The 19,436-nt window shown below is 70.0% G+C and overlaps 5 protein-coding genes across 5 annotated transcripts; 3 read left to right on the plus strand and 2 right to left on the minus strand.

Annotated features, from left to right (window-relative positions):
* Window positions 1–2,848: 2,848 nt before the first annotated feature.
* Window positions 2,849–3,157, plus strand: FA09DRAFT_282903 (C-Myb R2r3; the record flags this gene model as incomplete). The annotated part of the gene is made up of 1 exon (XM_025739837.1): window positions 2,849–3,157. A coding segment is annotated over one exon (309 nt), but the record flags the coding sequence as incomplete, so codon positions are not given.
* A 1,726-nt stretch (window positions 3,158–4,883) lies between these two features.
* On the minus strand, window positions 4,884–7,496 carry FA09DRAFT_358829 (lipoyltransferase; the record flags this gene model as incomplete). The annotated part of the gene is made up of 2 exons (XM_025745015.1): window positions 6,775–7,496; window positions 4,884–5,423 (listed from the first exon to the last, which is right to left on the minus strand). Exons 1-2 carry the CDS (start codon window positions 7,231–7,233, stop codon window positions 4,884–4,886), a joined length of 999 nt encoding a protein of 332 aa, XP_025600347.1. The 5' UTR covers window positions 7,234–7,496.
* A 672-nt stretch (window positions 7,497–8,168) lies between these two features.
* FA09DRAFT_358830 (ubiquitin binding protein) lies at window positions 8,169–11,321 on the plus strand. Its single transcript, XM_025745016.1, has 3 exons — window positions 8,169–8,501; window positions 8,837–9,829; window positions 9,884–11,321. Exons 1-3 carry the CDS (start codon window positions 8,289–8,291, stop codon window positions 11,267–11,269), a joined length of 2,592 nt encoding a protein of 863 aa, XP_025600348.1. The 5' UTR covers window positions 8,169–8,288; the 3' UTR covers window positions 11,270–11,321.
* On the minus strand, window positions 11,291–14,945 carry FA09DRAFT_315677 (hypothetical protein). The gene is made up of 3 exons (XM_025740812.1): window positions 14,270–14,945; window positions 11,630–14,211; window positions 11,291–11,574 (listed from the first exon to the last, which is right to left on the minus strand). Exons 1-3 carry the CDS (start codon window positions 14,811–14,813, stop codon window positions 11,368–11,370), a joined length of 3,333 nt encoding a protein of 1,110 aa, XP_025600349.1. The 5' UTR covers window positions 14,814–14,945; the 3' UTR covers window positions 11,291–11,367.
* A 1,767-nt stretch (window positions 14,946–16,712) lies between these two features.
* FA09DRAFT_328196 (glycoside hydrolase) lies at window positions 16,713–18,985 on the plus strand. Its single transcript, XM_025741679.1, has 5 exons — window positions 16,713–17,074; window positions 17,133–17,705; window positions 17,761–18,096; window positions 18,150–18,352; window positions 18,410–18,985. Exons 1-5 carry the CDS (start codon window positions 16,886–16,888, stop codon window positions 18,852–18,854), a joined length of 1,746 nt encoding a protein of 581 aa, XP_025600350.1. The 5' UTR covers window positions 16,713–16,885; the 3' UTR covers window positions 18,855–18,985.
* Window positions 18,986–19,436: the final 451 nt, after the last annotated feature.

A 19,436-nucleotide genomic window follows, 5' to 3' on the forward strand; every position in this document is an offset into this window, starting at 1 on the left:
ACGCGCCGTCGGCAGCAAGAAACGGCCGCGCATTCCGCCTGCCGCTGCGCCCGTGCCGGACTCCCAGCGCCAGACGGCAGCTCCAGCACGCCGCAGCATCAGCGCAGCCCCAGCAAGCAGCGCAGCCATCCCCGCATTGCGCCCGACGGCCGGATGCCGGCCTCTCCTGCCGCCCTCCGGGCCGGCATCACGCGGCCCTGCCACGCCACGCAATTGTTTGCAAGGAAGGAACGAACGTTTGTGGCTGCTGCTGAGCTCGCGTCTGAGCCTCAGCGTCGTCAAGTCGAGGCGAGTAGTGCGCGCACGGGCTTCCATGCTAGGCTGTCGCCCTAGGCGGCGCCCCACCCTCATCTCCCGGCGCCAGAGGCCGGTGCCGGCACAACCATGTCTGCGCTGCGCTAGGCTCACGCGGCACAGGCCGGATGCCGCCGCCGGCACATGCCCGCTGCGGCGCTGCTGCGCCATCGTCTGCGTGCTGCACATGCATGCGGCGCCCGCATGCTCTCGGCACCGCCGCCAAGAGCGCGAGGGCGTGCTGCAGCTGTGCTGCGTGCGGCCACCGGCTGCTCTGCGCGGCTGTCGCCCCCAGACAGCGGGCCAACGCGCGTGCGTCTTACCCCCTGATGCCTTTGCCCGCGCGCTGCCGCAGCTGGGCAGCGCGACAGCGCACGCGCGAGTGCTTCCAACGCCAACGGGCTGCATGCACGCCTAGCCTCGCCCTCTGCCTCCCCTCGCCCAACGGCTGCCAGCCCCTGCCGCAGCAGCTGCGAGGGAGCGCTGCAGCGCTGCATCTGCCTGCACGCATGACCGACGCAGACTCGCGACTAGCGATGCATTGCAGCGCTGCACAGACGCAGGCATGAGAGATCTGCGCTCCTGCGCGCGAGCGTGCGTAGGCTCTCAGGCGGCGCGCGTTCATGCTTGACGGCTCTCTGACGCCCCATCGTCCTGCGCCGCCAGCACATACGCCCGCCGCCCACTCTCTGAAAGTTTAAGCGACTCCTCGGGCACCAGCTCCGCCTCGGCCTCGCACGGCGCGCCGAGATGCCCAGCCCGGCGGTGCTGGCGGCTGCCGACGGGGTGCGAGAAGCCGCGAGGAGCGCACGAGAGACCGAGAGGGCCATCGTGTCGCAGCAGCCGCAGGGAGGCGGGGCGAGCATGCACCGAGCTGCACTCGCCAACGGCAGCGTCCGCCTTGCCGCACGCACCCGTCGCCGCAGGAGAGCGTCGCAGCAAGCTACGGCGGCATGGCTCGCAGCGGCGGCGAGCAGGAGCACGGAGGCGCTCAGCGCTGCCTTCTGTGCATCTCTGCATGCTGCGATGCGGCGATGCGGCACAGCCGGGTGCGGCAGGGCAGGGCAAGAGCAGCCTCAGCCAGAGGCCGTCGCGTGTGAGCAGTTTCCGCACTTTGCGCCTCCGCCGGCGCCCTCCCACGCGGCGGGCCGACCAACACAGCGACACCGCACACGCGCGTCATGAGCGTCCCTGCGCTGCGCCGCCGCAAGGCGCTGCAACACGCTGCATGCTGTCAGAGGCGTGCGCCGCCAGCGCCGTGCTTTGCGCAGCAACCTGCCAAGCTACGCCCTCGGGCAAGGCGCGGTCCGGCGGGCGGCGTTGTGCCCTGGGCATTGGCGCTCCGCCGGCGAGTGCCGATCGAGCGAGGGGAGCGCTGCGTCGGGCAGGTGCTGGCGGCAGGCGGCCTGCGCTGTCTCTGGCGTGACAGCACGTTCTGGAGCTTGGGCCGCAGAAGCACCTTGCTCGCCCGAGTGGTACACGCAGCTGCTGCACTCGGCCACACTAGCCTGCTGCCGCCGCAAGCAGCAGGTGCGCTGCCATGCGATGCATCCCAAGTGCGAGTCAGGCAGGTACGTGGAGCATGCCCTGCCCGCGGCCCGTGCTCCCTGCCCGGAGCTCCTTGCGGCTGCTTGCTCGCGAGCCCCCTGCCCTCGCCGGGAGCGGCAAGGCTGCGTGTTCGAGGCGTGTGCCCGGCGCACCCGTCTGCACACCCCTGCTCGTGCGGCTGCACGATGCCCGTTCCGGCTGGCACGGCAACGCAGAGACCGCTGCGCACCGCTCACCGCTCACCGCTCAGGCCACAGCTCCTGCCCCAACGGCGCTTAAGAAGCACAACGTCCGCCTCGTCGCCCTGCTCCTCCCGCATCCTCGCCGCCGCCCGCCGCTCCCACCCTCGGCCAACGTCTCCGCCACACCACACCTGCCTCGGCACAGCCACGCTTCGCAGTCCATCTGCTCCACATCCTCGCCGCCAACACCCTTCCCTTCCACATCCATCTACCCCAAGGCCGCTCCCGACTGCCACCCGCGGACAATGTCCAACGACGCCGCCGCCGCCGCCTTCTACAACGCCTCGCTGGCCCAACGCCGCGGCTGCGCCCCGCTCACCACCATGACGAACCGCTACTACGGCCCGAGCGGCCAGCGGCCGAGCCTGACGCCGTCGACGGCCACGTCGATGTTCAGCCAGGACTCGTCGTACAACTCGCCCATGACGGCCTACTCCGAGGCCACGTCCGACGCCACCTCCTACGCACCCTCGTCCTACCTCGCACCACGCAAGACCGGCGGCTCGCTGCCCAACTCGCGCCGCGGCAGCGCCAAGGACGGCGGCTGGACGCTCGACGACGACCAGCGCCTGCGTGCCGCCGTCGCCAACGTCACCTACGAGCGCAGCCACCAGCAGCAGCAGCAAGGCTCCTCGTCGATGAGCGACGCCGCCTCGTCGACGTCGGGCAAGTCGTGGGCCCGCATCGCACTCATCGCCTTCCCCGACGGCCGCCACTCCAAGGACGACTGCGCCGTGCGCTACAAGCTCATCACCAAGCCGTCGGTCGTCAAGGGCGCCTGGTCCAAGGCCGAGGACGACCGCCTGCTGCGTCTCGTCGAGGAGCACGGCGCCGAGCGCTGGGTCATCATCGCGCAGCACATGGGCAGCCGCAGCGGCAAGCAGTGCCGCGAGCGCTGGCACAACCACGTCGACCCGTGCATCCTGCGCAAGCCCTTCACGCCCGAGGAGGACGCCATCATCATCGCCCTCTACAACCAGATCGGCTCGAAGTGGGCCGAGATGAGCAAGCGCCTCAAGGGCCGCCCGGACAACTCGATCAAGAACCACTTCAACACGACGCTCAGCCGCCGCCGCATGCTCGCCGCCGCCGTCTCCAAGATCGCCTCCGTCGAGCAGCCGGCCGCACAACAGCAGGCCAGCGGCATCGCCGACCAGCGCGCACACAGCATGATCGGCGGCTACACCGAGGCGCCGCTCAGCGCCCACAGCATGGACACGAGCGACGCGTTTGCCGACGACGCGGCCATGTACCACGCCAAGTCGCTGCAGGAGCAGTTCAACCCCTACGCGCAGCAGGGCGCCGCCTACGACCACCGCCGTGCCTCGGCACCGTTCCCGATCCGCCACCAGCCGCAGTACATGCACCTCAACTTCAACGACGCCGTGCAGCAGGCCAGCCCGTTCATGTCCAACGACGCCGCCTTCGCCGGCTTCGACGACCGCGACGGCCAGGGCCCGCGCTTCACCTCGGCGCTCGCATACGGCCAGCAGATGCAGGCACCGCAGCCGCAGCAGAACTTCGGCGACTTTGCCTACTCCGTCGAGCAGCAGCCGCAGCCGCCGGCGCCGGCGCCGGAGCCGTTCAGCTACCTCGCCCAGGACACGCGCTCCAGCGCCGCCCAGTGGCTCGCCGGCCAGCAGGACTTCGAGCGCAGCCAGGCGCAGTACAACCACCACGGCGCCGTCGAGCGTGGCTCGGCCTACTCGGCCGTGCAGTACACGTCGGCCGCGACGCCGCGCCGCACGCCGTCCAACGACCTCGCCATCGAGGAGCAGCGCGGCGAGGGCGGCAACCTGCGCCAGCAGGCCGAGTCGCTCTCCTCGTGGCAGAGCGTCAACGGCCAGCGTGCACTCCCGCCGCTCTCGCTCGTCGCCGGCTCCGACGCCATGCGCTCGTCGCCGCAGACGCCCAACCGCCCGCGTGCTCAGTCCGTCATCACCCGCCTGACGTCGTCGGCCTGCGGTGCCAACACGCGCGACGCCTCCGAGGCCGGCGGCGCCAACTCCGCCCTCGCCATGGCCGACGTCGACGAGGGCCAGAAGGCGGCCCTGCTGCGCCCGCAGGTCAACAGCATGGCCAGCAGCTCCATGCAGCGCGTCGTCATGAGCGGCGGCCGCACGGCCTCCGGCACCAAGCGCAGCTCGTCCGACATGGAGGACGCCTCGCCGTCGAGCGAGGAGCGCCCGCGCCAGCGCGCCAACATCTCGCCGTCGTCGCCGACGCAGATGCTCGCCGCCACGCAGCAGCAGGCACAGCAGCAGCAGCAGCAGCACCTCACGGCCGCCTCGGAGTCGAGCCGCTACTCGTCGGCGACGCCCAACTTTGCCGCCGAGCAGGACGCCGCCTCGTTCCTCTCGCACCGCGACTCGCTCAGCGTGCCCGGCAGCGCCATGACGGCGGCCAGCAGCCTGCTGCCGTCGCCCATGGACGCCATGCACGAGCAGAACGCCGACTACTTTGGCGTCAAGCAGCAGGCCAACGCCCTCATGCTGCAGCCGCAGCAGCCGCAGGCCTACGGCTACCAGTTCACCGACATGTACGCCACCGAGCAGGCCAAGAACGCCATGGGCCTCTACATGACCGAGGAGCACGCTCAGTAGGCCTCTGCCACCCTCTTACGACCTTTTCTCCTTCATCACGCCCGCCACGTCACCTCATACGACCACCCACATTTACCTCTGTCCGCACCACACATTCGTATCATAGCGCTCCCTCTCCTTGTCATTGTCCCGCCGTTCACATACCTGTCCAGCACGACGAATCAAAGCACATTCTAGCATTCACATCTGTCTGACTCTACTGGGGCGCGAGGACCTCCTCGTCGGCGAGCCACACGTGCGTGAGGACGCCGTCGGCGTTGCCCTCGTAGCGCAGCTCAGCCTCGGGCGCCGGCTCGACGGCGCGCCCGTACGTGGCGCCCAGCTGGTGCGCCACGGCCGGCGCAATGTCGGCGACGGTGATGCGCTGGCGCGGCAGCAGCACGAGGCCCGGCTCGAGCTGCACGCCGTCGGCGGCGTCGGGCTGCACGAGGCCGGCACGCTGGGCGGCCAGCGCCAGCTCGCGCTCCAGCGTCGTCATGCCCTTGCCCTCGATGCCGCATGCCACGATCTGGCGGAACCAGGGCAGCAGGCGCTCCGCCTCGACGTTGAGCGCAAAGCCGTGCGACGTGATGCGGTGCCGCACCTGGATGCCAATCGATGTGATCTTGTGGTCGGAGTCGGCCCACACGCCCGTGTGGTCGTCGGGCGGCGGCACCGTCTCGAGATTGAAGGGGCGCGCGTGCAGCAGCTCCGCAATGGCCGTCTGCAGCTTGTCGACGTAGCAGCGCGTCGAGAGCTGAGCGTTGCCGCCAAGGCGACGAGAGACAGCAGCGGGTCAGTCGCAGGCATATGGCGGAGACAGAGACGGCATGCAGCGGCAATGGCGAGCGAGAGCGGGCTGTCGGAATGGCCCTTGGCACTCTGCAAGCCCCTTGCGGCGCAGTGCGGAGTGTCCCTGGGCACCCATGCAAGGCCGTCTGCTGCACGTGCCTGCATCTCGCCCTGAGTGGGACGGCGGAGTGGGCAGCAGCAAGCAGCAGCCGTAAGCTGATGGACAGCCCGCATCCGGAGTCCGGGCACCGCAGCAGCGGCGACGATCCCAGAATCAGGAGTGCGTGTGCGCAAGGCACGGCGGGGAGCCCGGAGTGCGGTGTTAGGTGACCTGCAGCGGCTAGGCCTGGCGTGTCCAGGTGCGCAGTGCAGGAGAGCAGCCACCACCAGTGCAGCCCGATGTTGCCCGGCAAGCGCTGGCCTCAAGATGGCGGCGGCGGGCTTGGCCTCCAGGGGGGCGCATGCATGGCCCCCCACGCGGTGCGCCCCGATGCCGTCGCGCCTTCCCACGCCACGCATGGCGCGCGCCGCAACTTGCGCGGCGCGGCGAGTCACGAGCGGCGCCCGATGCCGATGAGGCTTCCACGCCAGCGCCGGAGCGCCAGAGCCGAGCAGCCGCATCCCACGCCCAGCGCAAGCGTGCGTCCGTTTCCGCGCTGCGAGCCCCCCAGAAGGCCGCATCTTGCTGCCGCGCCGCAGCTGATCCGCGGACAGCCCGGACGCCGGCAGAGTGCCTGCAATCGCTTTGGCGGCATCTATCGGGCCATCTGGGCAGCCGCTGCGAGTGCGGGCCTCGTGCTGCCAGCCGCCCGCTGGCATGCGCAGCCCACGCTTCTCCTGCATCGGGCGCGCGCCTTCGCCGAGCTCGCCGACCGAGGCACCCAGTTTTCCCGCCTCTTCTGCTGCCGAGTTCCAGCGGAAGCCCGAAGGCGCCATCGCTGATCCCGTGTCCGCGGACGACAGCAGGTAGTGGACCGCTCCGTGTGCACGCGCACGACGGCGAGGATGCTCGTCGTCGAGGCTCTCGCACGACACGACCATCCCTCGCTGGACTTTGACGCTGGCACCACGTGATGTCCGGTGCTGCGAGCCGGTCGGCTCGCAGAAGGTGACCGATCCACACCTCCACACCAGACAGCCCGGCAAAGACGACCGCAGCAGCAGGAAGGAGGCCTGCGAGAGTCCGACAAGCACGCGCCGCCGCAGACGCGACGCCCGTCGCCAACCTGTCCGTGCCGCAGCGACACCATACGAGACCCAAGCCCGTCACGCCACGCACCACTACCAGCAGAGGCCATTCATGGAGCAGCACTCACCTGCATCGCCGCGAGGTCCCAGATGGGGTAGCCGACGAGCTGTCCGGGGCCATGGTAGGTGATCTGTCCGCCGCGCTGCGTGACGAGATAGTCGGCGCCGAGCTTCTCGAGGCGCTGCCGCTCCGCATCGTCGCCCACGGCCTCGCGCGCGCCCTTGCGGCGGCCCTCGGTGTACACGGGCGTGTGCTCGAGCAGCAGCAGCGTGTCCGTCTCGGAGATGCGCTGCAGCGCCTGTGCCGACGTGCTGGACGAGGCCGGCGCCACAGCGGCAGCCACGCGGCTGGCGGGGCTCGGCGCGGGAAGCTCAGCGAGCTGTGCACGAGCCTCGAAGCGTCGAGCTACGAGACGCTCCTGCAGCGCAAGACCGAGCGTGTACGGCACGTGGTAGGGAATGTGCGACCAGAGCACGGGGCGCAGCGTGGCGCCCACGGCTGCGGCGGCGGACGAGCAGGCAGCCATGATGTGCGAGCAGAGAAAGAGAGAAGTGTGCTGCGGCGGCGGGTGAGAGATGCAGCGCAGTGGGAGTGGTGCGAGAGGAAGGTGCGGCTCGCGTGACCTCGCAGCGAGGAAGGTGAGAGTCACCGGAGAGACGTCGCCGAGCGCGCGGCTGTGCCAGCAAGGCTAATGGAGCGAGCCTGGCGCGACACAGATGGCTCGACGACTTGTTGGCCGAGATGAAGCGTGAGGTGGGCGAAGGTGGGGTCAGGAGGGTGGCCGTCAAGAGGCAGGCTTGCTGTGCTCGAAGATCTGGAGGCGCGCCGCGCGCCGGTGCTGGCAGCTCTCCACCCCGGCCACGCCCGCTGCCCGAGTCCCGAGCTTCCCCGCGGCCTGCACCCTGACGTGCGCCGCGACAGCCCTCGCCCACACCCAGCTCGCTCCTGGGCCAGCACGGGTGTCGATCGCAGCACGAGGTGACAGGACTGTCTGCTCATGGTGCCTGTCAAGGACGTCTGGCAGCTGTTCAAGCCGTCGCGTGCGCTTGGCTGGGCGGAGCACGGGCGAGAGGCGCATGTGGCGCGGCGCGCGCGTCCATCGCGCTGACGTGCAGCACGGCCCTCCTCGCAGCGCTGTGGCTGTGGCTCCTCATGGGGGCTAGCGATGGCATCTCACGGCCAGCCTCGTGTGCGCTCCACGGCTCTGCGCTCTTGTCTGGCCGTGTCTGCTGTCCGAGGCCAGCCCTGAGGCGGACGCACGAGGGCGCCAAGGCTGCGGTGCCAGCAGCGACTGAGCGCGTGCTGCGCATGGCGGCGGAGTGCGTGCGGCGATACGGCGGCGGGGCGCGTGCGCATCGCCGCCGCCTTCGCCGCGCGGCGTGACGGCTCGGCACGCCGGCGTCATCTCCACCTTCGCATCCGCCACCTCTCCCCGTCACACACCCACGCCTGCCTGACTGTCGCTGCCAAAGAGACACAACAGCGTCACACCACACAGTCCAACGCCGCCTCTGACCAAGCGCGCAGCCTCGTCGCCCGTCGCAGCGCACCCCGCCTCCACTCCGCGCCGCCGCCGCCGCCATGGCCGGCATCCTCTGGGCCGCCGACCCCTTCGCCGAGCTCGTCGAGCGCGCCACCTCCGAGCTGCTGCCCGCGGGCCAGGAGGACATTGCGCTCAACCTCGACATCTGCGACCGCGTGCGCGCAAAGGCCGTGCAGCCGCGCGCCGCGGCACAGGCCATCCGCAAGCGCCTGGCGCACAAGAATCCAAACGTCGTGCTGCTGGCGCTTGGGGTGAGTGGGCGTGACATGCGGCATGCGCCGCGGTGGCGGGTGTATGCACCTGGATGTGGCGAGCGTGCTGCGGTTGCAGACAGTGATGAGCCTGGCGCGGCGGAGGTGGATGGCAGTGGCGAGTGAGCCCTAGCTTTGCACACGGACGTGCCTCGGCGATCGCCAGACGGAAGCTAGCAGAGCGTTGCCCTACATGGCGGCTGCACCCCACTCTGTGCACTGCCACCGCCGGAGCTCGGCCGACAAGCGGATGGACAGGGCCGCGGCTCTTGTTCTCCACAGCCCTTCCTCTCCACCGCCCTTGCCTGCTTGCCACTGCTGACGCTCTGCCGCAGCTCACCGACATCTGCATCAAGAATGGCGGCGATCACTTCCTTGCCGAGGTGGCCTCGCGCGAGTTCATGGACAATCTCGTCTCGATCCTCAAGGCGCCCTCGGGCGTCAACCACGAGGTCAAGGCCAAGGCGCTCGGCCTCATTCAGAACTGGGCGCAGCTGGCCGAGGCGCGGCCCGGCTCGTCGATGAGCTACATCAGCGAGACGTACCGCTCGCTCAAGTCGTCCGGCTTCGACTTTCCGCCGCGCGACCCGTCGGCTGTGATCAGTGCCGCGCTCGTCGAGACGATGACGGCGCCTGAGTGGGTCGACTCGGACGTGTGCATGCGCTGCCGCACGGCCTTCACGACGTTCAACCGCAAGCACCACTGCCGCAACTGCGGGCATCCCTTCTGCCAGCAGTGCTCCTCGCACACCATGTCGCTGCCGTGGTTCGGCGTGGGCCAGGACGTGCGCGTGTGCGACGGCTGCCACGCCAAGCGCGCGCCGCCCAAGAAGTCCGTGTCGTCGACGTCGAGCGGCAGCACCAAGCTCAACCGCTCGCGCTCCGACGCGCATGTGACGCCGTCGGGTAGAGGTGGCGCAGCGCACCAGCGCTCCAACACGCTCGGCTCGAAGCCCGCTGCGCGCTCGGCCGGCTCAGGCACGCGCCGCCAGCGCGAGGAGGATGACCTGGCGCTCGCGATCAAGCTCAGTCTGGAGGGCTCGGGCGGCGCAGGTGCCTCGTCGAGCGGGCCCGGCGCCAGTGGCTACGTGCCTTCGCAGCCGCCGACGGCGCGTGCCACGCGACAGGCCGACGGCCGCATGATGGAGGGCACGGACGCAGACGATGACCCGGACCTGGCAGCTGCCATCGCGGCCAGCCTGCGAGACTACGCTCCGCCGGCGCCAAGCGCGCCCGAAGGCCTGCCGGGGCCGGACGAGCAGAGCAGCACGCCGCGCCCGCACGACGGCGGCGCACGTGGCAGCGGCCGTCAGCCGCAGCAGATGGCTGTGAGTACGCCAGCTTTGTCCATTGAGGGCCAGCCGCTGATGTTCTCGCACCAGGTGCCGCCGTCTCTCGAGCTTCCTGCACAGGACGTCGACGCGCTTCTCTCCTTCGCACAGGCGGTAGCGTCGCACGAGAACTACGCGCGGCAACATGGCGCCTATCCGGCGGCACATCCGGGCCCGGAGCAGCAGCAAACTCAGGCGCTGCTGGAGCGCGCCTCTGCGGCACGGCCACGCATGGCGCGCAACCTCGAGGAGGGCAACCGGCGGCACGGCGTGCTGGTGTCGATGCACGACAAGCTCACCGAGGCGGTGCGCCTCTACGACCGGATACTCGATGCTCAGCTGTCGCGTCCGCCGGGTGCCTATGGCCAACAGTACGGCGCACCGCCTCAGCAGTTTCAAGGCGCATATGGACATCAGCAGCACTACGCTGGCCCACCTGGCCATGCGGAGCCGTCGCCCGCGCCTGGTCATCAGCAGCACGGCCAGTACTATGCCGCGCCTCCTCAGCCAGGCTACATGGCACAGGGCCAGGAAGGCTACGGCTACGGCGGCCACTCTGGCCCGTCTCAGCCGCCTCAGCGCGCCGGCAGCGTGTCCTATGCTGCAGCCCCAGGTGCACCGCCGTCGCACTATCCGGCGTCGCCAACGTCCGAGTTCGCGCCATCGCACGCGCTCGCTCCTCCGCAGCACTACGCTCCTGGTGCGCACCAGGGCCAGGCGCCGCAGCAGCAGTACCAGCAGTACGCTCCGCCCTCGCCGGTCATGTCCATGGCTGCGACGCCCACGCCCACCGCCGATGGCCGCACTAGCTACATGCAGCAGCCGCAGCAGCCGCAGGCGCCCGGCTATGGCGGGCCACAGGGCGCATTTGCTGCACCGCAAGCGCAGCAGCCGTATCAGGCACCGCAGCAGCAGGGGTATCCAGGCGCGCACGGCTACAGCGCACCTGAGGCTCACGCCTACGCCAATGGTCCTTCGGCACCGCAGGCCTCGGCTCCGCCGCCGTCGCACGAGCAGCAGCAGTGGCAGTCTCTGCAGTCGCTTCCGCCGGCGCCGCATGGCACTGCGCCCGCCATGTCGCCAGGCGCAGGAGTGCCGGCGCACCACAACCCTCTCGAGTCGCCCGTCGGCGACATGTGGAACACCGCACAGTCACCGCCGGCGCACTATGGTGCCGCGCCCAGCGCGAGTCTGGACGGCACGGCCGCTGCGTTCGGCGCGATGAACCTGCAGGGCGCATCGGCGCCGCAGGAGCACCCTGCTCACGCCTCGCCGCTCTCGCCCGTGCGCCCGCCGAGTGTCGGCTCGACGGTCAGCACGAGCAACATGAGTGCGTGGCGCGACATCCCCATCGCACCGACGCACCCGCCCTCGGAGCCCGTCAAGCAGCAGGAGTCGTGGCAGCGTCCCATGGAGGCCTCGCTCATTGACTTGTAGCCGTCGTGCCCCGTTCGTCGGTGATGCAGAATGATATCAGATTTCCAGCGCAGGACACTCGTGACAGGGGAGAGACAGACGGCGACAGGGACGGCCCCTCAGATCTGCGCGTACGTGCCAGCCGGCGGCGCCTGCCCGCCCTCGTGGGCGCGGATGATGGGCCCTTGCTGCGGCACGCCGTGCGCGGCGCTCGAGCTGCCCTGCAGGTCGCGCGCCGTGACGTCGCGGGGCGTCTGCGTGGCCTTGCGCAGCAGCTCGCTGACGGCAGCGAGTTGCCGCTGCACGGCGAGGCGGTCGGCGTAGAGCTGCAGGGCGGCTGTCAGCTGGTGGTACGGGAGGACGGACGCGGAGTCTGCTCACCTGCTTGCGTCCTGCCTCCACGGAGCGGCGCTCGGCCTCGAGCAGGCTCTCGAGCTCCTCGAACTGCGCCATCTTGATCTCCATCTTGCGCATCTGCGCCTCGATGACCTGGCTCACGAGGCGCTGGCACTCGCGCTCCTCGAAGGTGGCAAGCACGTGCGCCTTGGCCGCGGCCGCACCCAGCGCCACGGCGGCGGCCTTTTCGACGGCGTTGCGCGGCACCGTCTCCGGGTCGCGAGGCGTGGCCGGCTTGCCGTTCGCCGGTGCTTCTGATGTGGACGGCTCTGCCGCGCTGGCGCCCTCCGTCGGTGTCTCGGGCTCCTTCGCCTTGTCGACGTCCATAGCGTCGGCAGCAGTCGCCTCGGCGTCAGTGGCAGCAGACGCGTCGCCGTCCTTGGCCTTGCTCGGCGACTCGGCCTCCTTTGCCTTCTCAGCGGCATCTTTCCGGGCGATGCGGCGACGCATGCCTTCTGTGAGCTCGCCGAGGGCGCTCTGCGCCGCCGCAGCTGCTACGGCCGGAGAGACAGCGCTGGCGAGGAACGCCACGACGCTCATGACCGGGTTGTCCGTCTGCGCAAAGGGGATCGCGGCGTTCTTGAGGTCGCGCACATACTGCAGCGGTCCCAGGTCGCTCTGCTTGACATCGCCGTTTGCAGCACCGTTCGAGCCTTCTGCGGCAGCCGGCACGCTGCCGTTCGTGCGCGGCGCGCCGCCGTCGAGGTAAGGGTCCTCGATGGGCATCTGCAGGAAGCGCGTGATGCACTGCTCACGGCTGCGCGTGCCGACGTGGTTGGCGACCTGCGCCCAGTCGTCGTCGAACATCTCGAGGCCCTCAAGCAGACGCAGCATCTCTGCGTCGCTCCAGTCGTCCTCGCTCGGCGCGCCGCCCTGCTTGAAGGCCGTGTCGTCGACGCGCACGAAGTCGCCGCTGTACATCGACGACGGGAAGCGGCCCTCGAGGTAGCAGCTCGAGCACAGCACGTAGCCACCGGCACCTGGGCCGCGCGACGGCGCGTGGACGCTGTGGTAGCGCGTGCGCGTGCAGTCGGTGCCGCACGTGTCGCACGAGTAGGAAGGCGCAGCGCCGGCGCCGGCACGCACAGCCGCGTCAGCCGCAGCTGCGAGTGACGAAGCCGCGGGGCCATCGACCGGCGTCGAGCTCTTCATCGTCGACTGGTAGACGTTGCGGCGGAGCTCGGTGACGAGGTCCGGCGCGCCTGCGCCCGCCGCCGAGGTGCCCGCGTGCGAGCCCTCTCCGCGCGGCACGCCAGACAGGGCGGCGCCGCTCGGCTGCTGGTAGGGCCGCGTGCCCGGGTGCAGAGGCTGGAGGCCCCGCGGCGTGTCCACAGTGATGCGGAAATGGCCAGTGAAAGGGGGGCCGAGCGTGGCGGGCCGGCTCTCCGGGTCGACCTGGTAGTTGATGAGGCCCCACTGCTCGAGGAAAGCGTGCACGCGCATGATCGCGCACACGTCGCCGGCCAGGTTGCGCCGGCAGGCGGTGAAGGTCAGGTACTCGCTCGGGTTCAGGCGGTACGTGTTGATCATGAAGTCGCGATAGTCGCGGTAGATCGTCGGCGTCTTGGAGCGGTTCTTGCCGTTAAAGAACTCAGGCAGGCTGCGCTTCTCGATGGCATTGATGCCCGAGAAGGCGAACCACGTCGAGTAGGACGGGATGATGACCTCCTGCGTCTGCTCGGCCAGGTACTTGCGCGCAAGATTCTCGGCGACCTGGCGCTGATGGTTGCGCAGCGCCGCGTCGCCCTCGGCACTGGCAGTGACGTCGATGGCAGGCGTGGCGACGCCAGACTCGGCCGCAGCGCCAGCGTCGGCTGGACGCGCTGATGCGCCGGCATCCGCCATGCTCACGTCTCCGTCGCCCGACGTGGGCGCGGGTGCAGCCTGGCCGACGACCCTGACAGGAGCCGGCTCATCGTCCGTGCGCGATGGCTCCGCCTCCGGCGGCAGGTTGCCGATGGCGCCGCCAGCGACCGGGTGCACCTCGTAGTTCTTGCCCGGCGGCGGGCCGTTTGACCCGGACAGGTCGACTGCCACGGCGCCGCTCGGCCGCGCTGCGACGAAGAGCTTGATGCGCTTTCCGCCGCCGCCGGCCGGTGCCTCTGGGTCGTCTTCGCCGCTGGGCACGGTGACCTCCTCTGGCAGACCGCGCTTGCGCGAGGTGCGCGCCGCGGAGCCCTCCGTCTTCTCGGCTGCGTCCGCCGCCGAGGCCGTCTCGCTCTGCGCCGCGTCGGTCTCCTCCTTCTCGTAGTCCTCCTCGTTCATCAGCTCGTTGTAGCGCAGCGCCTCGGTCAGCCACTTGCTGCCGACGACCCAGGCTGAGCCCTTGGGCGTCGGCTCGGGCTCGGGCGAGGAGAAGTCCTGCGCGGGCAGCCAAGCGTCGTACGAGTCGGGCCGGTACCAGACGTGGATGAGCGCCAGCGACGCGCCGCTGGAGAGCTGCATGCGCGCAAGCGTGCGGAAGTACTCGGACGGCGCCTCGCCGCCCGGAGCCGGCGACTGGCGCGGCGACTCGGGCGAGGAGAACAGAACGTGCGTGGCAGCGGCGGCGTCCTTGGTCCACTCGCCTGCAGCACAGCCCACAATCAGCTCCAGCGCGTGTGAGTCAGGTTGCAGTCCACTCACAATCCAGCGCCGCAGCTGCTTTCCGGTATGTGTCCACCTCTGCCTCAGTCACGTCTGCACCAGCGGCAATGATCGTCTTCTTCAGGTGGCCCTTCTGCCGCAGTGCCGCGCGAGCGTCGACGATGAGCTGCCGGAACGCGGGCTCGTGGGCCGCGTCGTCGACATTCCAGGCGGGCAGGGCGGCACGGGCAGCACCGCCGATGACAGCCTCGAGCAGCGTGGCCAGCGCGCCGTCGGCGGCCGGCGGCGTCGACATGGCGAGAAAGGAGGCGCCGGGCAGGAAGACGTTGGCGGGGATGCGCGGCGGGTGCGGTGCGGCCGTGCGCGGCGCCTCGGGGCCGAGCACGCGGTGCTGGAAGCGCTGCACGTCGAACGCCACGTCGGCGAGCACGGCGGGCGAGAGCTGCGCCGCGCCGTGCGGCAGCACGAGCGTCACGCCGGCGAGCGCAGCGCTGAGCGGCGCCACGAGCGGCGCCAGGTTGGCATGCACCGCGGCATCGCGCCAGAGGGCCGCGTCCGGCTCGCCGGTCACGCCGAGGCTCATGGCGGGCGGTGGGTTGCGCAGGGCGGGGCGGCCGGCGGCGAGTGCCTGCGCGAGTGTGGTGCGAGGCGGCGTAGGCTGAGGGTGCACGGAGCGGCCTGCTGCGCAGTGACGAGTGGAGAGGGAGAGGGGAGGACGAGAAGATGCGAGCCGGCCGCCAGGCACGCGCCCCGCCTGCGCGACGCGTCCCAGGTGCCGCGACGAGACGGCGGCTGGGAGCAGCAGCGGCCGGTCACGTGCACCGCTGCTCCAGGCCGCTCTGCCGTCCTTCATACTCGAGCAGCGCCCACACCTTCGTTGAACCAACAGAGGCTCAGGAGCTGACGGTCCGTGCACGACAGGTGCTGAGGTCCATCTCAGCGCGCATTCTCTCCGGCGCTCGTGACGGGTCGCGGAAGTAAGGGCAAATTGAAAGTCGCTCGCGCGGCGTGGGCCAGCGAGAGCCGCTGCTGCCCTCGAGCCTCGTCGCTGCGAGATGCGCATCGACCACACCATCAAGATCCGGCGTCCGAGCGGTCCAGAGCAGACGCTCAAGAGGCGCATGATCAACTGTCATGCTTGGCGCAGGGTCTTCGACGCTCTCGGGCGCGCACGAGGCCGGGCTCGCGAAAGCGGAGCGACGCCCAGATCTTGAGCTGTCACGCCGGACCCGCTCCCGGCTCTCGACGCAGTTGGCAGCTGGCAGGTGAGATCTGCTCCAGCTCGAGCAGGCGCTGATGCGCATCCGAGAGCTGCGAGCTGCCCCACTGTGCGACTGCAACGCCAAGCACGCGGGACGGCGGGGTGTGGCAGGACGGCGCGGCTCTGCGCTGAGACCTCTGGCCTTGGACCCTGCACTGCGCTGCTGCGTCTGGCCGACGACAACGCCCGAGCGCCTCCATCGCGACCTCGTGCGGTGCCTGCGCCTGCTGCCGCACGATCTCGCTCCCACGATCCATGCGTTGCTTGGCCGGCCGATGTCGCGCTTCGTCGTGCTGAGATGCACGCCGCAGACGTTCGGCGCTCGACCTCGAGCCGGGCACGGGATCCCGCGTCTCTGCGCGACGGCACCACGCGGGGAGCGATCGGGTGCTTCGTGCTGCACAGGCGACACGCCCGTGCCGCGGCGGAGGCGCAGAACGAAGAAGGAATCTGCAGCGCCCAGCAGCGATCATGCATGATGAGGCCAGAGAGCAGCTTGCCGCCTCGCCGGCGCCGCACCTCTCGCCTCGTTCTCTCAGCTGACGCTGGTCGTTCGGAGCGATGCGCCCGCGCCGCAGCCCCAGCATCAAGACGTTGTGACCGCCAAGAGACGCCGCAAGAGTGGGGAAAGGGCGGGCGTGGGTGGGGGTGTTTGGGCGTGCTGCCGCTTGCTCTGCGCGCACTCGACTGCAGCTGCATCTGCGGGCGGCGCGGCTGCCGGCGGCCCGCGGCGTGCGCGGCACTAGCCCAGCAGCGGCGTGCGACGTGCGGCGTGCGGCGTGGCGCGAGATGCGCTGTCTCGGCGGGCAGGCGAAGCGCATCTCGCTCGCGCCTGTCCGCCGCTTGCTGCTGTGCGCTTTGGCCTGCCCTGGTATGGGCCGATCAGGAGCAAGTGCGGCCGTCGGGCGCAGCATCACCGAGAGAGGGGCCAAAGTGCGCAAAGCATGCATTTTTGGCACCAGGCTCAGAGGAGAGAGAGGGGGGAGAGGAGCCGACCGCGGAGCTGCGCGGCGGAGGTGCTGACCATCACGCGGTGCGGTGCCTGGCCGCGCTAAACCGCCTTCCCGGCGGCCCGCGGCGGGTGCAGCGCTGCATCTTGCTTTGCGGCGTGTGCTGCTCGCCTGCCGCTGCTGCACCCTGCTGCGCTGCCCGCCAAGCGAGGCACCTCAAAGATGCGGCCACCCGTCCGGCCGCTGCCCGTTGCACCCTCCTGCTCTGCACCCTCACCCTCACCCTCACTCCACCCCACTCCTCGTCGAGCCTCGCACCCCCACACACGCCGCGCCGCGTGCTCCTCACTCCCTCCTGGTTCCGCCTCGCCTTGCCCTGCCATCCCTTAGACGCCCGCGCGTGCACTGCTGGACCCGCCTAGCCCCCACACCCATCCCTCCGCCATGCAGCCGCAGTCCTACAACATGCAGCCGCGGCCACACACGCCCGTCGGCGGCTCGTACGATGCGTACGCCCCGCGCGGCGCGCCCGGCACGCCCGGCACCTTTGCCAGCGACGCCGGCGCCAAGCGCCACAGCGACGTGCCCAGCACGTACTTCTTCAACAAGGAGGGCGGCCCGGCAGCACTGGCAGTGAGTGTGGCTGCAGCGCACGCTCGGCCGCGGCGCATCGCTCACCCCTTCGCTCCAGGCCAGCGATACCGGTGCCATGGCACCCGTCAAGGCGCGCGGCGGCCCGCTCGGCTTCGTGCGCCGGCGGCCAGTCCTCACTGGCCTGCTCGTGCTGCTCCTCGTGGCCATCGGCGTCGGCGCGGGTGTGGGCGCGAGCATGGCCATGAAGTCTTCCTCGTCGCCCGCCAACGCCAGCGCGGCCAACGAGGGCTCGAAGAACTCCGGCGCCGGCACGCACACTGGCGGCTCCACGGAGAGCCCCAGCAGCGGCAACACCACGAGCAGCACCAACACGACCGCCGCCGCGCCCGCCTTTACGCCGTTCGAGCAGTGGAGCTTCACGGACCCGAACAAGAAGATGTTCGGCGTGTCGCTCGGCAACTGGCTCGTGCTGGAGCGCTGGATGAACGAGGACTGGATGATCCAGCAGGGCGGCGACAACGCCGTCGACGAGTGGACGCTCACGCAGATTCTCGGCAACAAGGCCCAGGACGTGCTGTCGGCGCACTGGGACTCGTGGGTCACCGAGGCCGAGCTGGACAAGCTGCAGGCCGTCGGCATCAACTACATCCGCATTCCCGTCGGCTACTGGGTGAGTGTGCGGTGGCGTGCCGTGCTGTGCGCCGGCGTGCTGACGCGCTGCGCAGGCCTTCATTCCCGCCGCCAACGGCGAGCCGTACCTGGCGATGGCGGGCCAGAAGGAGCAGATGGACAAGGTGCTCGGCTGGATGTCGACGCGCGGCATGTACGCCATGATCGACCTGCACGGCATGCCCGGCTCGCAGAACGGCGACCAGTCGTGCGGCCACACCACCGACACGATCAACTGGTTCAGCAGCTACAACCAGGGCCTCTCGGACCAGACCGTCGACGCCGTCATTGCGTGGATCAACCAGAACAAGTACAAGTCGCTCATCTCGTCGGTCGGCGTCGTCAACGAGCCGCGGCCGAACGGCAACAGCGGCCGTCTCGCAACCCTGACGGTGAGCAGCGCGACGCGGCGCCTGTGCGCGGCCTTGGCTGACCTCCGCCGCAGTCCTTCTACGAGCGCAGCTACGAGAAGCTCAAGTCCAACAACCTCACCATGTTCTTCCACCACGGCTTCATCACCGGCGGCTCGCCGCTCGACTACTGGCGCGACTTTGCGACGGGCAAGGACCCCAACTACCTCGTGTACGAGGACCACCCGTACCCCGGCTACTTCCCGCTCAACACGGACCAGGACAACATGATCAGCCGGTGAGCCGCACGCCTGCCTCATGCCGTGTGCCTGTCCTGACCCCCTCTGCTCTTCAGCGTCTGCCAGCTGGCGCAGAACGCCGTCGGCTTCCCGATCCCGATGGCCATCACCGAGTGGAGCGCCGTCAACGGCGGCGGCACCTTTGCCTTCACGAAGCAGTACTACAACACGCAGGTCTCGGCGTGGGCGTGGTCGGCGGGCTCGGTGTTCTGGTCCTTCAAGCTCATGCACAGCAGCACCAAGGTGCTCGCCGTCGCCGACTACCTGCAGGACCAGTACTCGATGCTCACGATGATCGACCAGGGCGTCATCACGGCGCCCGCCGCCGGCCAGTCGGCGTTCGACGGCATCAAGGCGCTGCCGAACCAGCAGTGCGGCAACATCCCCACGCCGCGCTGGACGAACCCGTCGCGCCAGACGGCCGGCTACCAGGGCCGGCGACGCGACGTCGCCGCCGCCGACGGCCTCGTGCGCCGCACGCGCTCCAAGCGTGCGCTTTGAGCGTGCCGTCGCTTGCCTCGCTTCCTCTCCTGCCTCGGCTGCCCGGGCAGCGTCTTACTCTCGTTCCGGCTTCGCCTTCGGCCTTGTACGCCTCATCGTATTACCACCCCACCCACATTCGTTCTGCTGCCTCGCGCCTCTACTCACACTCACACGCTGCTCCCGACCAAATGGCCATACCTGTACACACCTGCGCGGCATGAGGCGGGAGGGCGGTCCGAAGCTGCTGCGGAGGCAGAGCCCCTATTCCCAGCGGTGCATGTGCACCCGCTCGCTCTTGCCGCAGGCGGCTCTGTGCTCGTCCTTGCTTGCCGCAGCGCGGCAGCGGCTACGAGCGGCCAAGGCGTCCCACGCACGCGTGGCCGTTGCCGGGCGCCTTGCATGCGCATGGCGGAGGCCTTTTCCTCCCCGCCGCACGCCCTCAAAATACGTGTGCTGCTGAGCCACTTCCCAGCATGCAGCAGCATCACGCTCATCAGAGACGCCAGCCTCAGGCCGTTGACGAGGGAGTCTCCATGGGCTCTGAAGGCTAGACGCCGACGCGACGGTACGGAGCGGCCCCTCGGGCCTCGCGCCTCGTCC

The sequence above is a fragment of the Tilletiopsis washingtonensis genome (assembly GCF_003144115.1).
Source record: "Tilletiopsis washingtonensis strain MCA 4186 unplaced genomic scaffold FA09scaffold_4, whole genome shotgun sequence".
Classification (NCBI taxonomy): Eukaryota; Fungi; Basidiomycota; class Exobasidiomycetes; order Entylomatales; genus Tilletiopsis; species Tilletiopsis washingtonensis.

Excerpts from the sequence above, each read along its gene's own strand:
- FA09DRAFT_328196 (XM_025741679.1), top strand. The coding sequence starts at position 16,886 with ATGCAGCCGCAGTCCTACAACATGCAGCCGCGGCCACACACGCCCGTC. Across the intron at positions 17,075-17,132 it reads GCGGCCCGGCAGCACTGGCA|GCCAGCGATACCGGTGCCAT; the intron begins GTGAGTGTGGCT and ends CCTTCGCTCCAG. Across the intron at positions 18,353-18,409 it reads CAGGACAACATGATCAGCCG|CGTCTGCCAGCTGGCGCAGA; the intron begins GTGAGCCGCACG and ends TCTGCTCTTCAG.
- FA09DRAFT_315677 (XM_025740812.1), bottom strand. The coding sequence starts at position 14,813 with ATGAGCCTCGGCGTGACCGGCGAGCCGGACGCGGCCCTCTGGCGCGAT. Across the intron at positions 14,212-14,269 it reads AGCAGCTGCGGCGCTGGATT|GCGAGTGGACCAAGGACGCC; the intron begins GTGAGTGGACTG and ends GCTGTGCTGCAG. Across the intron at positions 11,575-11,629 it reads TGGAGGCAGGACGCAAGCAG|CTCTACGCCGACCGCCTCGC; the intron begins GTGAGCAGACTC and ends GCCGCCCTGCAG.
- FA09DRAFT_358830 (XM_025745016.1), top strand. The coding sequence starts at position 8,289 with ATGGCCGGCATCCTCTGGGCCGCCGACCCCTTCGCCGAGCTCGTCGAG. Across the intron at positions 8,502-8,836 it reads TCGTGCTGCTGGCGCTTGGG|CTCACCGACATCTGCATCAA; the intron begins GTGAGTGGGCGT and ends GCTCTGCCGCAG. Across the intron at positions 9,830-9,883 it reads GTCAGCCGCAGCAGATGGCT|GTGCCGCCGTCTCTCGAGCT; the intron begins GTGAGTACGCCA and ends TTCTCGCACCAG.